The 13,611-nt window shown below is 38.5% G+C and overlaps 1 protein-coding gene across 1 annotated transcript in view; it reads left to right on the forward strand.

Annotated features, from left to right (window-relative positions):
• The first annotated feature begins 649 nt into the window (after nucleotides 1-649).
• Bub1 (BUB1 mitotic checkpoint serine/threonine kinase) overlaps nucleotides 650-13,611 on the forward strand; it is a 49,886-nt gene continuing 36,924 nt past the window's right edge. The window contains exons 1-9 of the mRNA XM_027952068.2: nucleotides 650-732; nucleotides 4,242-4,301; nucleotides 4,405-4,543; nucleotides 5,803-5,999; nucleotides 6,899-6,942; nucleotides 7,542-7,642; nucleotides 8,299-8,351; nucleotides 8,442-8,626; nucleotides 9,816-9,967. Coding sequence (XP_027807869.1) covers nucleotides 707-732; nucleotides 4,242-4,301; nucleotides 4,405-4,543; nucleotides 5,803-5,999; nucleotides 6,899-6,942; nucleotides 7,542-7,642; nucleotides 8,299-8,351; nucleotides 8,442-8,626; nucleotides 9,816-9,967 — 957 coding nt within the window. The 5' untranslated portion in view covers nucleotides 650-706. The remainder of the gene's footprint in view (nucleotides 733-4,241; nucleotides 4,302-4,404; nucleotides 4,544-5,802; nucleotides 6,000-6,898; nucleotides 6,943-7,541; nucleotides 7,643-8,298; nucleotides 8,352-8,441; nucleotides 8,627-9,815; nucleotides 9,968-13,611) is intronic.

Consider the following 13,611-nt stretch of genomic DNA (forward strand, 5'->3'; position numbering starts at 1 on the left):
CCCCTACGAGGGGAGGCCTCCACCCCAATGGCTTCCTTTCCTCCTTCCTAATCCTCAGGCGGGCGTTTCCCCGCGCGGTGGCCTGGAGCAGGTGGGACCGCTTTTCCTCGCTCCACGTACCGGGCACAAAGACTGCAGTTTAAGCAAAGGGGACAGGGAGGCGTGGCTCTCAGGACTCCAGGGCCGCGTAGTGTTTCGTCTCAGGGACAAGGAGTCCTGCGAGGTCTTCCCTTGAAAGATGTCTTCGTCGTGACATTACGTAAACCAGTTCCAACTTTCCAACTTGGAGAGGTAGAAAGAAAGAAGAGAGAGAGAGAGAGAGAGAGAGAGAGAGAGAGAGAGAGAGGGAGGGAGGGAGGGAGGGAGGGAGGGAGGGAGGGAGAGAGGGAGAGAGAGAAAGAGAGAAAGAAAGAAAGAAATCCCTACAGGGGAGCCACACCGGCTTCCCCTGGCCGCCCAGCGGCCGCACACTCTCTTCTCGCCTCAGCCGGCCGGAAGTGGGAAGGGGCCACCAGCGCGCAAGGGGCGGGACTTGGTCTTCCGGCAACGGCCTCGGCGATTGGCCAGACCGTCTGCTGCCACAGCCAATGGCCAGGCGCCTTGCCAACGCTCGGCACCGCGACTGTGGCTGCGCGGGAGATTCAAATCGGCGGTGCTACTAGCTTTCGTTGTCTGTGGTCCTGCAGCCGGCCTGCGTCCTCTCGCCATGGATAACCCGGAAAATGTCTTTCAGTGAGTGTCCGGCTAGTGGGGTGTGGGCGCCGCGAGCGCATGATCCCCGACTCTGGGCCCCTGAGGGGGCTGGGACAGTTAGGGCTCTGGCCCTCCGCCCCTGGGCCCTTGGCACCGACCTGCCTGCGTTCCTGGTCTGGGCCCCCCCTCGCCTCAAGGCTGCGGGCCACTTCCGAGTCACCGAGTAGAGGGTGGTCCCACTGAGACCCTGGCGACTCGAGATCTGCGGCCACGCCGACCGTTTAGGGGCATTGCGGCAGCTTGGGAGGCCCTCGAAGGTCTTGCTGTTCCTTAAGGAAACCCATCCGTGGGCATGGGGCGCCGCTGTGGGAGGAGAGTGTCCAGTCCATCAAGACCCCCCCTTGCGTGTCTTAAGTCTCCCATTTAAAAGTTATACTACAGAGGGAGAGAATTTACAATAGCTCTCTTACTCATAATCCTACTGCTCTTTTAGTACACAGCACTTAAATGAAAAAAGTGCCTTGCTTATTGTCGACTCATCTATTCACATAGCCTGTGTGACTTGCCCAGCCTGTGATTAAAAAAACATTTGAAACGGTTAAATCATATGTGGCAGAAGTAAAACGGGTTAGTTTTACCAGATATTTGGGGATCACAAGAGAGGTTGTCAATATACTCAAAACAAAAATCCTTTAAGACTTTTTCTTTGGAAGTCCTATCCCTCTACCCCATTTTTAAAGGGAAATCTGTATTTCAGCCCTTATCTTGACTTTCTAAAGACTAATTTGCTCTAATGAACGGGTTGATTTATTATTAGTGTATTTAAGCCATTTTCCTGGAGAATGTGGTTGGTGTGAACATGAATTACTTTGGGCAAAGGTTATGTTTATTACACATTTTGGAGGAAAAGTTCTGGCATTATAGGGATTTGTTCCTCTGTTATGAGGCATGAGAAAGATTCAAATTTATAAGTAATCATTTTTAAGGTTTAAAAATAGATAATATATTTGTATGGTTTTAGAAAGATTTGGAAAGTATTCACTGACAATTCCTGTACCTGTCTACTCTCACCCTATCATATGTATCCTTTGTTTATTTATTTATTAGTTTTTTTTTCAAGTGATTCTTCTTAGACATAGAAATACTTAACGTTATTAAAGTGTATGTATATGTATGTATATGTATGTGTCTGTGTGTGTACATTTCCTGCCTTCATTTCACATGAAATGTAGCAGAGCAACTCCATTCTTTTTTTGTCTAAGATATCCTTGGAGATTTCTATCAATACACAGCACTCTTTTTTTTTTTTCATTTTTTTAGACAACTGTTTAATATTTCATATACCATAATTGATCCAAAGATCCTCAATGACAGACACTTGGGTTGTTGACAATATCTTGCTGTTACAAACAGTGTTGTAGTTAAAAAAAAATGTACATAATGGCAATGGTATTTTGCATATACCCAGATGTATCAGTTTTCTAGATTCCTGAAAGTGTTTTTCCTGGATGAAGAGCAAATCCATCTGGGATATTGGTAAGATACCTACAAGCAAGATTTGAGTGTGCCTGCTTCCATTGCTTACCTGTATACTTTTGTTGTGTTTAAAATTTTTTTTTGCAAAATCTATTGATTAAGTTGTATCTTATTGACAGTGAATTTCTCTTATGAGAGAGGTTTAACATCTTTTCAAATTTAAGAGCCATTTGTATTTCTTTGTGAAATGCTTTTTTATTCCTTTGCTCAATTCACAAATTGGGTTTATAACTTTGCTTCTCAATTTCTAGAAGTCCTTTTGTTTTTCCAGTTTATCATTTCTCTTTTGACTTGGAAAGTTTTAAAAAATTTCGTTTATTTGACATGTAGAAGCATTTCATTACTATATAGTTGAACTTTTCTGGCTTTTCCTATCATGGCTTCTGGATTTTTAGTCTTAAGACACAATGATTTCATTTGTCTGTGGAGGTGATAGCTAGAATAAAGTATAGTTTAAGATTCTCTACTTTCTGAGGATCCTTAATTGAGTGTGTGGAATAAATTGACAATAAATAGATTAATAAGAGAAAAGGTATACAGATTTTATCCTGTGCAAGACCCTGGGAGCATCAAAATAAAAAACAGAAGGGAAATGAGGAGTTAAGGTGGACTTAGAGAAAATCGATCTGTTTACCTTGCTAATATGAATTGATGCAAGTTTTTCTTAGAATAGTTTTTCAGAGCCATTTCTGTCTGCAGTTCTCTGACTATCCATCTTGAAATATGCCAAAGAAGTATTTTGAGGTGGGTGTTCTTGTCTCTTACCAAAGTATTGCTTTAAAATCCCTTTTTCAAAAAAAACTAATGATTTCTCAGATAGCAAACCTAGGAGTCCTTCTCATCTTGACTCATACCCAGAACACAGTCCCATCAGGAAGCCCTTTCCTTGCCCGAAGAGAGGTGCCAGACTCCCCACATGTAGTCCAACTCACCACCAGTCACTGGGGTGTTTCAGTAGCTTCCTATCCGATTCTCACTTTGTTCCCATCCCTACCATCTTCACAAGGAGAAAGGAAGACTTTTAAAATGCAAATTAGAACTTCCCCCGCTTATCACACTAAAGCCACACTGGCTCACTTTCTGTTCCTGGAAGAGGCTGGCTCCTGAAGTTCTCTCAGCCTTGACCATTTTCTCCCAAGATAGCTCTGTGGCTTTCTGGTGGTATCCCGTCAGTGCCCTCAGAGGCAGGCCTTCCCTGACCACCCTACCTGAAAATAGTAACTCTTACCCCTTCTATTTGGTTTGTTTTTTCTTCTTGGTACTTAATGTAACCTGACACTATTTAATTTCTTTTTGCTTGTTTGCCCCACTAGCACCTGAACTGCCACAAGAGTTTTGCTTTGCTTGGTTGATTTTTTTTTTTTTTTTTAAGATGTGTTTGGGTATTTGGAAGTCAGGGAAACAGTTCTATGGGAATTCTAGTGACTGATTCATGGAAACTGCCAATCACCTTTTCTTCCTCAGGAACTTTGTGTTACATTGGGGCCCAGGAAATGAACTCTATCTGGAGTGTCCAGTTGTGGAATCTTGTTTATCCACCTGCTGGCAAGCCCTTATTGGATCTTATTCTAACTCAGTCTCCGCTGTGCTCCTGGAAAGCAAGAGAAGGGATCTGAGCAGGGCCTACTTATATCCCACTGTTAGGAGAGGGGCAGCAAGTTTCCAGGCACTGACCCTCAGGGTGGTTAGCAACCCTGGGGACCAGGGACGGAAGCAGGAGACTCTGGGATAGAGCTAGGGATGAACTTTCCTCTGGAAAAATACTGTTTTGAGTTTTTTGACCACCTCTGAGAGCTCTTTTAAATTTTATATAGCTTTTAGGTTGGTATTTAAGGTTTCTATTTTAAGGTATATAAATCACATATATAATATATTATATAATATAATACAATATATAGATATATGATAAATATATAATAAACATAATATATGATTTAAATCATATATAATTAAATATTTTGCTCTTATAAATTATCCATAATATTTCATGTGCATTCTTTTCTTTGTTCTAGAATGTTTGAAGCCCATATGCAGAGCTACAAAGGAAATGACCCACTTGGTGAATGGGAAAGGTTAGCATTTGGATTTGAGGGGTAGGGGCATTGTTTTTGTTTTTTCCTTTAAACCAACTATATGTTGTACTATGGAAAATTAACATTATCCATATTTTTCTAGCTATATGCAGTGGGTAGAAGAGAATTTTCCTGATAATAAAGACTACTTGATAATGCTACTAGAACATTTAATGAAGGAATTTTTATTTAAGAAGAGATACCACAATGACCCAAGATTCATCAATTATTGTTTAAAATTTGTGAGTATACTTTCATATCGATAATCAAATCTGTAATCATGTTGAACTTTTGTTTTTTGACCTATATTTTAAGATCTTTTAAACTGCCTTTTATTTTAATTCCTTGTTTCCATTCATAAATTTTTAAAGGTTGGATTACTAGAGATGTGTATAGCCTTGGCTCTGTATAGTGGAATCATTGATTCAGTTTTTAAATTCTCCTTTATTTCAAGTTTGCACATGTTCCAACATGGAATAGAAACCAAAAAGTAAAAGAGGGTTTGTTGGGTAGGAAACGTGATGAGCAGGAAACTCCTAGGTGCCAGGGGAGCTCCAGGGAGTAAACAGTGGGGAGCATTCTGGCTCTCAGAAACTACACTTAGTACTAAGGGGAGAATGAAGGCTCAGGCCTGAAGATTGCATCTCTTCGACCTGGAAGTCAAAGGCTTGGAGATATAAAAAATCACGAGTGGAGTGGATAAGGCAAACATGAATTCGTTCACTGAATTACAGAGTACTTGTTGGAGGCCCCTATGGACCTTGAGCAAGCTCAGAGCAAGACACAAGTAATACTTCATGTGATGAGTTTTTATAGACTTACTGTCTAAGGAAATAGTTTGGGTAATTTTGGGGATATTGAATGTCAAGGAAAGGAATGATCCTAACTTAGGCTTGTGACCAGAGAACCATACACACCTTCGCCTACATAGTATATCCTCAAGCCTCCACAAGTACAGAAAGGTGGAGGGCCAGCTAGATTCTGGGCTGACCCAGATTAGCAGTTCTGTGTTTTATTTTTTTTGTTTTTAAATTTATTTTGGTATTTATATATTTTTAAAATTTTTAGTTGACACATAATAATTGTTCACATTTATGGGATACAGTATCCATCACCTCATATATTTATCATTTCTTTGTGTTGGGAACATTCATTCATAAATGCCAATTTGGCTCTGTCTCCTGCATGCACCCCTCTATTTTGAAATATTATTTGCCAACCATAATTACCCTACTATGCTCTAAAACATTAGAAATTATTCTTCTTATCCAACTGCACCCCTGTAGCTCTTAACATCTTTTTTTTAAAATATTTATTTTTTAGTTATTGGTGGACACAATGTCTTTATTTTACTTTATGTAGTGCTGAGGATGGAGCCCAGGGCCTCACACATGCTAGGCAAGCGCTCTACCTCTGAGTCACAGCCCCAGCCCAGCTCTTAACATCTTTCCTCCACCCTTGCCTCATTGTTCTTCTGTGCTTTTCTTCTGGGTTCCTGTAGGCTGAATACAACAGTGACCCACATCAGTTTTTTGAGTTTCTGTACAACCAGGGGATTGGAATCCAGTCATCTCCTCTGTACATTTCCTGGGCAGGGCATCTGGAAGCCCAAGGGGAGCTGCAGCAGGCCAGTGCTGTGTTTCGGAGAGGAATTCAAAACCAGGCTGAACCTCAAGAGCTCTTGCAACAGCAGTACAGGTAGCTTCTAAGTACAGCTCCTCCTGGCATTTCCTACTTGGAGAGGAAATGTTTGCTTTTACATTTATTGTTATCTATTTTATGGGGAAATCTTGTGGAAAATTTGGTCACTACAGAGTAAAGAAAAGAAACTGCTCAGAAATGTTACCGTTACCTACTTTCCATAATTATTACATTTGATCATGTTTTTTCTGTGCTGAGGACTTTTATAGGAGATTCGAAATAGCTAAATAGTTTATCCCAATTATTACTATAAGTTCTCCAAAAGATTATTTCTTACAGAATCTTAGTAGATAATCTCACCTATGAAATTAAAAGTAATTCTTCAGTATCACCTAATATTCAGTCTTTCCCCATCATGTAAAATGGTTTTGCTACCATTAGTTTGTTTGAATTAAGAGCAAAACAAGGTTTAGCATTTGGTTGTGGATCTCTTCTCTTTTTAGTATGCACTCTTGCTTGCATTACCCACCAATGTCAGGCTTAGGAATTGCATGTAATTCCACAGAGTTGATGTGTAAAATTGCTGTGAAGTGACCCGTTTGAGATGTCCTCACAGAGCATGGGCAGTAATGGATCTAGATACCTTTTGAATAAGTGGTCTAAGCTTTGTACTTTCACTTCTTTCTCCCAAATATTAATATTCATTTTGTTCCAAATTGGTAAAATAACCAAAGTAGGAGTCCAAACACTCTATTATAACATTTACAGACTTGAGGAATTTTTTTAATATATGTACATCAGATATGAAAATATTCCTAGCATTTTGTCTGACTATATTACTTCAACCTTGGTCTTTATTAACATATAGTAAGCTGTTACCTTTAATTTCTACTTTAATACAGTATATATTAGACTGTAAACTTAAAATCTATACCGATGCCTTTTCTATCATTTAGGTTATTTCAGACACGTCTCACTGAAACCCATTTGCCAGCTCAAGGTAAAATAATACTTTCTGTAGTGTCAGATTGTTGGTAATTTAGTTGCTAATTTTTGCTGATTTCTTTTCCCTTTAAAAAGCAAATCCTTCTAGTATTTAATGAAAACCAAACTATACTGTCTCAGGTAATGGGGAAGACACTTTGGTAATAATGCACTTTAAAGGAGACAAATCTACTTGATGATTTCACTCTATTTTGGGGATTTAAAAAACAAAATCAAAAAGAGATACTCTGAACTCCATCTGTTCTGAATTGAATCAAGTGTATTTGATGGCAACTTTAGGAAACATGGCAGGGCTTTATTTCCCTTAGAAATAAATACCACATTTCAGCAATTTTCATTGACTATCCTATCCTGATTAAATAACCAGTTTTACAGTTATTTGGGGTACTTCTTGAACATTTTGATTTGGTCCAAAATTGTCTCTAAAATACTTACTTACAAAATATTTTAGTTCCATTTTCTGAGGCAGTGTGATTGAATTGATTTATTTCTTGTGCTGCTTACTGAAAGATCAAGGGGATGTATTGTGTGATAATTTTGGTTACTATGATTTTTCTCTTATTTCTCCTTATTTTATCCTGTTTTCCCTTATAGCTAGGACCTCGGAACCTCTGCATAATGCTTCAATTTTAAACCAAATGGTACCATCAAAATCAAGTCAAGGAAAGGACTCAGCCTCCATCTCTAAGAATCAGGTAATGGTGACTATTGTAGGTTGTACAGAAACTAGGAGTGGTATTGAACCGTCCTCCTGGCTCCTTTCTGTATCCACCTTGGCATCTCTTTTCTTTAACCTTGTCTCCTGTGACTTAACATCCATGTCAGCTGCCTGTTCCCATGTCAGCTTTCTGGGCCCGTGGCCATCTAACCTAAATTTATACTCAACTCACAAATATAACTTGTTATGGGACCTAAGGGCCCTCTCCATACAACCTCCTGTTCACTTCCTCCCCAGCAGTTTTTCTCCTACCAAGACCCTCTTCCTCCTTGTTCTGCTTTCCTCTTTCATAGGCCCAGGATCCCTACCTTGATTCATACCCAACTGGAGCCAGTTTAAAAACCCAGAGCTTCAGCTATTGGCATCCACAACCTCAGTAATACCAGAAGAAATTTTTAATGGATTTTTTTTTTTAAAGGTTTATGGGCTCTTTTTGTTGCAAAAATTATACTACCAATGATGATGCAAACTAAAGCTTTAGCTATTAATTGAAATTTTACCAAGAACATGTAGAAATCTACTGGAGATTAAGAAGCCTTTCTACTCATATATTGTCATATTGATTTATGAGGTAATTTGTGTGAAGTTTTCTTTTCAGTAAATAAATGCTTCTGTTTGTTTTCTGTATTTTAGGGTTCAGAAGTGTCTGGAACAATACCTTCAGCTTGTGATAAAGAGTCAAATATGCAAGTACAATCATTGCATAGTTCTATTACTTAGTTTCCTTCCAGAATTATTTCCATACACTGTTGTAAGTGATGTGTTTTCCCCTGTAGGGAACAAAGGGTGATCATGATTTCTAAATCAGAGTACCCTGTGCCCTCGTCTTCAGCAGCCAGAGCTGATGTTCAACAGGTCGTTATGTATTGGAAGGAAAAGCTTATTCATGGAGAATCAGAATTTTCCTTTGAAGAACTGAGAGCCCAGAAATACAATCAACGGAGGAAGCATGAACAATGGGGTATTTGGTCTTATAGTCTTATATTTTGAGTTGTTTTTATGTCAATTAAAATAATGAGTAATTACATTTTTGGTCAAATAATTGACTATGCTGAAAGACTTTAAAAAATGTCTCCAGCTCGTCCTGTCAGAAGCCTAGCAGTCTCTGTTAAACACCAGCGTAGCAGCTATGTTTGTTCAAGACTTGTGTTCACGTATTGACAGCCGAGCCCATGGCTGAACCAGCCCTGAGCTAGATATTCATGCCAGTATCACCTTAGCCTTAGTGAAATAGTATTTTAAATGTTTTCAATATTATCTGTATGGAGTTGAACTTCTGTATATAGTTATTCTAAAGCTGTAAGTCATTTGTACTGTGAAAGGAACTGAAGTTCAGAAGAGATTTTCCAAGTTCTGCACCTACTACAAACAAAACATACTGAAGGAGACCCCTGATCAAAGTGTTGTCTTAGGGGTTAGGGTTAGGGTTAGTCATAGAGACTGCAGAGTAGACTGAGATTTGCTCCCTACAGGGAACAGGGTGTGCCTTAACACCAGCATTTGCACTTGGCTCTTGCTATAACCATGTGGAAGATGGAGCCTTGCTCCACTCGGGACTTTTATACTGTCTATAGTGTTGGACCATATGCACTCCGTGAGCCTTTTTTTTTTTTTTGCTCATTATTTTTCATATTTGGTCAACAACAAAAAGTCAGTCAGTATTCTTGGAGGATCCATTTTGAGTTATGCCTGGATAATTTTTTCCTTCACATGCCACAGCCTGAAAGTGTCCAGCCAGAGTCTACTTTGTCTCATGAGCCAGTTTTAGGCTGTGTGACTGACAGCATGCTTGATGCCCCAACTCTTTTATTTTTACTTCCTAGAGAATCATATCTTTTTTAAAAACTGAAATGATCAGTTATTTTCAAATGATTAGCACAATCCCAATTGTTTTATGAGAAGCATTTAATAAGATACTGTGCTATTACCAAATAGACTTGATCATCATAAATTTTTGCAACTTATACTCTGAATTTAATAGTTACTGTGCTAAGGGCATATAAAGATTGTAAATATGGAAAAGACTGAAAAATGTTCCCATCTTAAAATAGAACTTGCCATCTTAAAATTGGACTTTTTATCCATTTGTTGTGTATTCCTCTGATAAACTGAATTTAAACTTTGCATATAAACCTTTCTTTTTCCTTAAGTAAATGAAGACAGACATTATATGAAAAAGAAAGAAGCAAATGCTTTTGAAGAGCAGCTATTAAAGCAGAAAATGGATGAGCTTCATAAGAAGTTGCATCAAGTGGTGGAGCTGTCCCAGGAGGACCTGCCCAGTGTCCAGGAAAAGCCTAAGGTATAGACACGCTCTGACCTGGGCGTCCTGTGCCCAGCGGTGGGGATTGTTGGCTCTCTAGGCCCTGTTTCAGAGTTAATTCTAGCTAGTAACTTTCCAAAATTTAAAATTGTGTGATTCAGAAAGACATTCAAATGAAGAATGAGCAAAGGAATTTAGAGAATAGAGGGCTGATGTTTCATGTGTGTGTGTGTCCATGCTTATGTATTCACACATTAGCACTTAGCATCCTTTTTCTGGCTTTCATACAATGACTATAGACTTCCAATCATTTGTCATCTAGACATATTTATGTTTGCCATTGTCTTGTGTGGGAAGAAAAAATAGGGATGAATATTACAGCCACATATTTTCTTGAAATTATTTATGAATGGGAGAGATTGGGAATAATTTAAGCTATATTATGTTTGCTTAATCTTCCACATTGTATATGTCTGTCTATGACATAGGATACTTTAAAGGTAAAGCTTATTTAAATGCATGTTTTTAAAATGATAGAAAATTCATGACTGCAATGATTTTTTTTTAATATTGAATGAAAGGTGTGTGTAATATATATATACAAAATCTATGCCAGAACATTCACTAGATATAAGTATGTATACCCAACTATGGGGAGCCACTCTGAATGATTTGTACCTTCCATCCTAGAGCCGAGAGGCTTTGACCAGTCACTACATCTTATAGTGACCTGGACATTGCCCCGGTCCAGGAAGTTGAGGACGTGCCTTCAGATGTAGGTGTGTTGCTCCATGGCCCCTGGGTTGAATTACACTCACCTGTCCCTTGTAACCCTGCCCCTTCTGGCCTTTTTTGGATGGAACTTTCTAAGAATAAGGGTCCCCCCAATAAAAGCCTACTTCCGAATGTGCTTGCTCTCTCTCGCCAGCCTCTCGTGACTTTCTCTTGCTCACCCATTTGGGGAGCCTGAGGCCGAGGGCAGAAAAGTCGTCCTGAAGCTTGTTTAAAGGTAAAGCGTGTGTCTGTGTTTTATTTGATGTCCCTGGAAATTCACACAAGTGACCTTAATTTCAGCTGCCCACACGGGTCGGGGGAAGACTCAAACATACATGAATATCCACGAATGTTCTTATTCAGTGCTAATTGCTGAAGTTTATCTTTTTTCCAGATATATGCTATGCATGAACACACATAAATATGAACACAATTGAATTTTCCATATAAATAAGACTTATTTTCTGCTTTTTCTACAAACACATCTTATAGATCTTTCAATATCACTGCACAGAGACCCAGTTTACCCGCTGCAGCATGGTCTTCTGTCATACTTACAGCAGGGCAGGTACCAACATCATACAGAGACTGTTACAAACATGATACAAGATTGTTTCTCTAGAAAAGATGGAAGTACAACTGTTGCCTTTGAAGTTTGTGCACCTAAAATACTGTCCTCTAAAAAAATTTCATTTTACCTCATATCAATAGTATATAAAATTACTTGTTTCTCACATACATTTTGATAATGTTAGTTATCCTAAGTATTTTCAACTGTTTCTTTAATTACAGGTGGTACTGGACATTTTTAATTGATTTAGTGGCTTTTTGTCTTCTTTTTTCTTTAAATTGACCATAAAACCAGGTGTGGTGGTACACATCTAAAATCCCAGTGATTCCAGAGACAGAGACAGGAGGATCACAAGTTCAAGGCTGATCTCAGCAACTTAGGGAGACTCTGTCTCAAAATAAAAAGGGCCGGGGGTATGACTCAGTGGTTAAGCACCCATGGGTTCAATCCCTGGTACCAATCAAATAAATTGACTTTGATGGATTTGTCTATTTTTCTATTGGGTTTTTTCATTTTTAATGTTTATTTCAATTTTTATATAACTTGTGTTTTCCCTTGATAGATGTAAGCAGTTGTTAAAATAATTGTCTCATTGTTTTGTTTTTATGTATTTTCTTGCTACTTATCCCCCAATTCTGAAGAAACTTAAAATATTCATCAATCACATCCAATATATCAGATGCACTCCCATTCCCTTTTCTTGGCCAGATGTCTCCCAGAGCCTCTGAGGAGTGGTTCTTCCTGCTTCTCTCTGGTGGTATATCCCTGATTCACATGCCATTGCTTTTCCTTAAGGTCCCCATTTTAAAGGTATACAATCTCATAACTTTTTTAAAAAGCATGTGTGAGGGGTTAAGTTTTTGAGATCTCTTGCTTTTTTAATGGTGTCTTTGTTCTACCCTCACACTGGTTGATGATTTGACTAGAACTGTTCTAAAAGGAAATCATTTTCCCTCACGTCATTTTGGATTTTATGCAGTACTAGAGATTGAACCCAGGGTTACTTTACCACTGAGCTATATTCTCAGCGCATTTTCTGTTGGTTTGCTTTTGATCTTGGAACAGGGTCTGTTAAGTTGTCCAGGCTGGCCTTGACCTGGCAATCCTCTTGCCTCAGCCTCCCTTAGAGTTTTCAGAGGCATTGCCCGTTGCCTTTTGGCTTCTACCATTGGTATTGGAAAGTCCTGGATCATTCTGACTCTCGGTTTTACAAATGTAATCCCTGTTGTTCTTGGGAAACGTGTTGTAACAAAACAAATGTGATGCGCAGCTCTGTCCCTCCATCATACTCAGTACCCTAAGGGTCTGGTCCTCCAGGTCCTTTTATGGGATTTTCCTCTGTAGAGGTGGCATGAAGATGTACTTTCCAAAATGAATTGCCAGTTGTCCATAAATCATTTATTGACCAGCTCGGCCCCTTTATTCAAAATGTCTTTATCACATACTAAGTTTTTATATTACAAAATCCATTTCTAATATTTGTTTTAGTCACTATCTCTCTTCTTTATACATACATATATATATATATATATATATATATTTTACTCTTTTATTGATTTTATTTTTTTAAATACATGACTGTGGAATGCATTACAATTCTTATTACACATAGAGTACAATTTTTCTTGTCTTTGTATATAGAGTATGTTCACGCCAATTCATGCCTTTATATATGTACCTTTTTTTGCATTACAGTTCTTATTACACATATATACCACAGTTTTTCATATCTGTTCATATATATAAAGTATGTTGACACCCAATTCGTGTCTTCATACATGTACCTTGGATAATGATGTCCATCATATTCCACTGCCCTTGCTAATCCCTTGCCCACTCCCTTTCTCCAATCCCCATAAAAACAAATGAGGAGGCTGACTTATAGTGGGGTAGGGAGGGGGAGCATGGGAGGATTAGGTGAATTCTGGATAGAGAAGAGGAGTGAGAGTATATCTCTTCTTTATCTTTCCATATTGTATATATGCTATAGCTTTCCTATTTTGCTCTCTGGTAGAGAAAGTCTCTGATTATTCTTTTTAAAATATTTTCTTCAGAACTGAATATTGGTCAAGCATCTCTGAAATCTGGAAAGCTCCCAAATCTGAAACTTTTTCAGTGTCATGTTCTATTCTCAGAAAGTTGTGGATATGAGAGCTTTTCAGATTGCAAATCTTTGAATAAGGGATGCATGCTTAACTAGTCTATGAAAATATTCCCAAAATCTGAAAAATTTTGAAACCTGACACATTTCTAATTCCAAGCATTTTATATAAGCAATATGTAAGTAAACCTGTATTACATTTATTTTTTTCTGTTCTTTTATTTATTTATTTTTTAT

Source organism: Marmota flaviventris, chromosome 14 (genome assembly GCF_047511675.1).
Source record: "Marmota flaviventris isolate mMarFla1 chromosome 14, mMarFla1.hap1, whole genome shotgun sequence".
Taxonomy (NCBI): domain Eukaryota; kingdom Metazoa; phylum Chordata; class Mammalia; order Rodentia; family Sciuridae; genus Marmota; species Marmota flaviventris.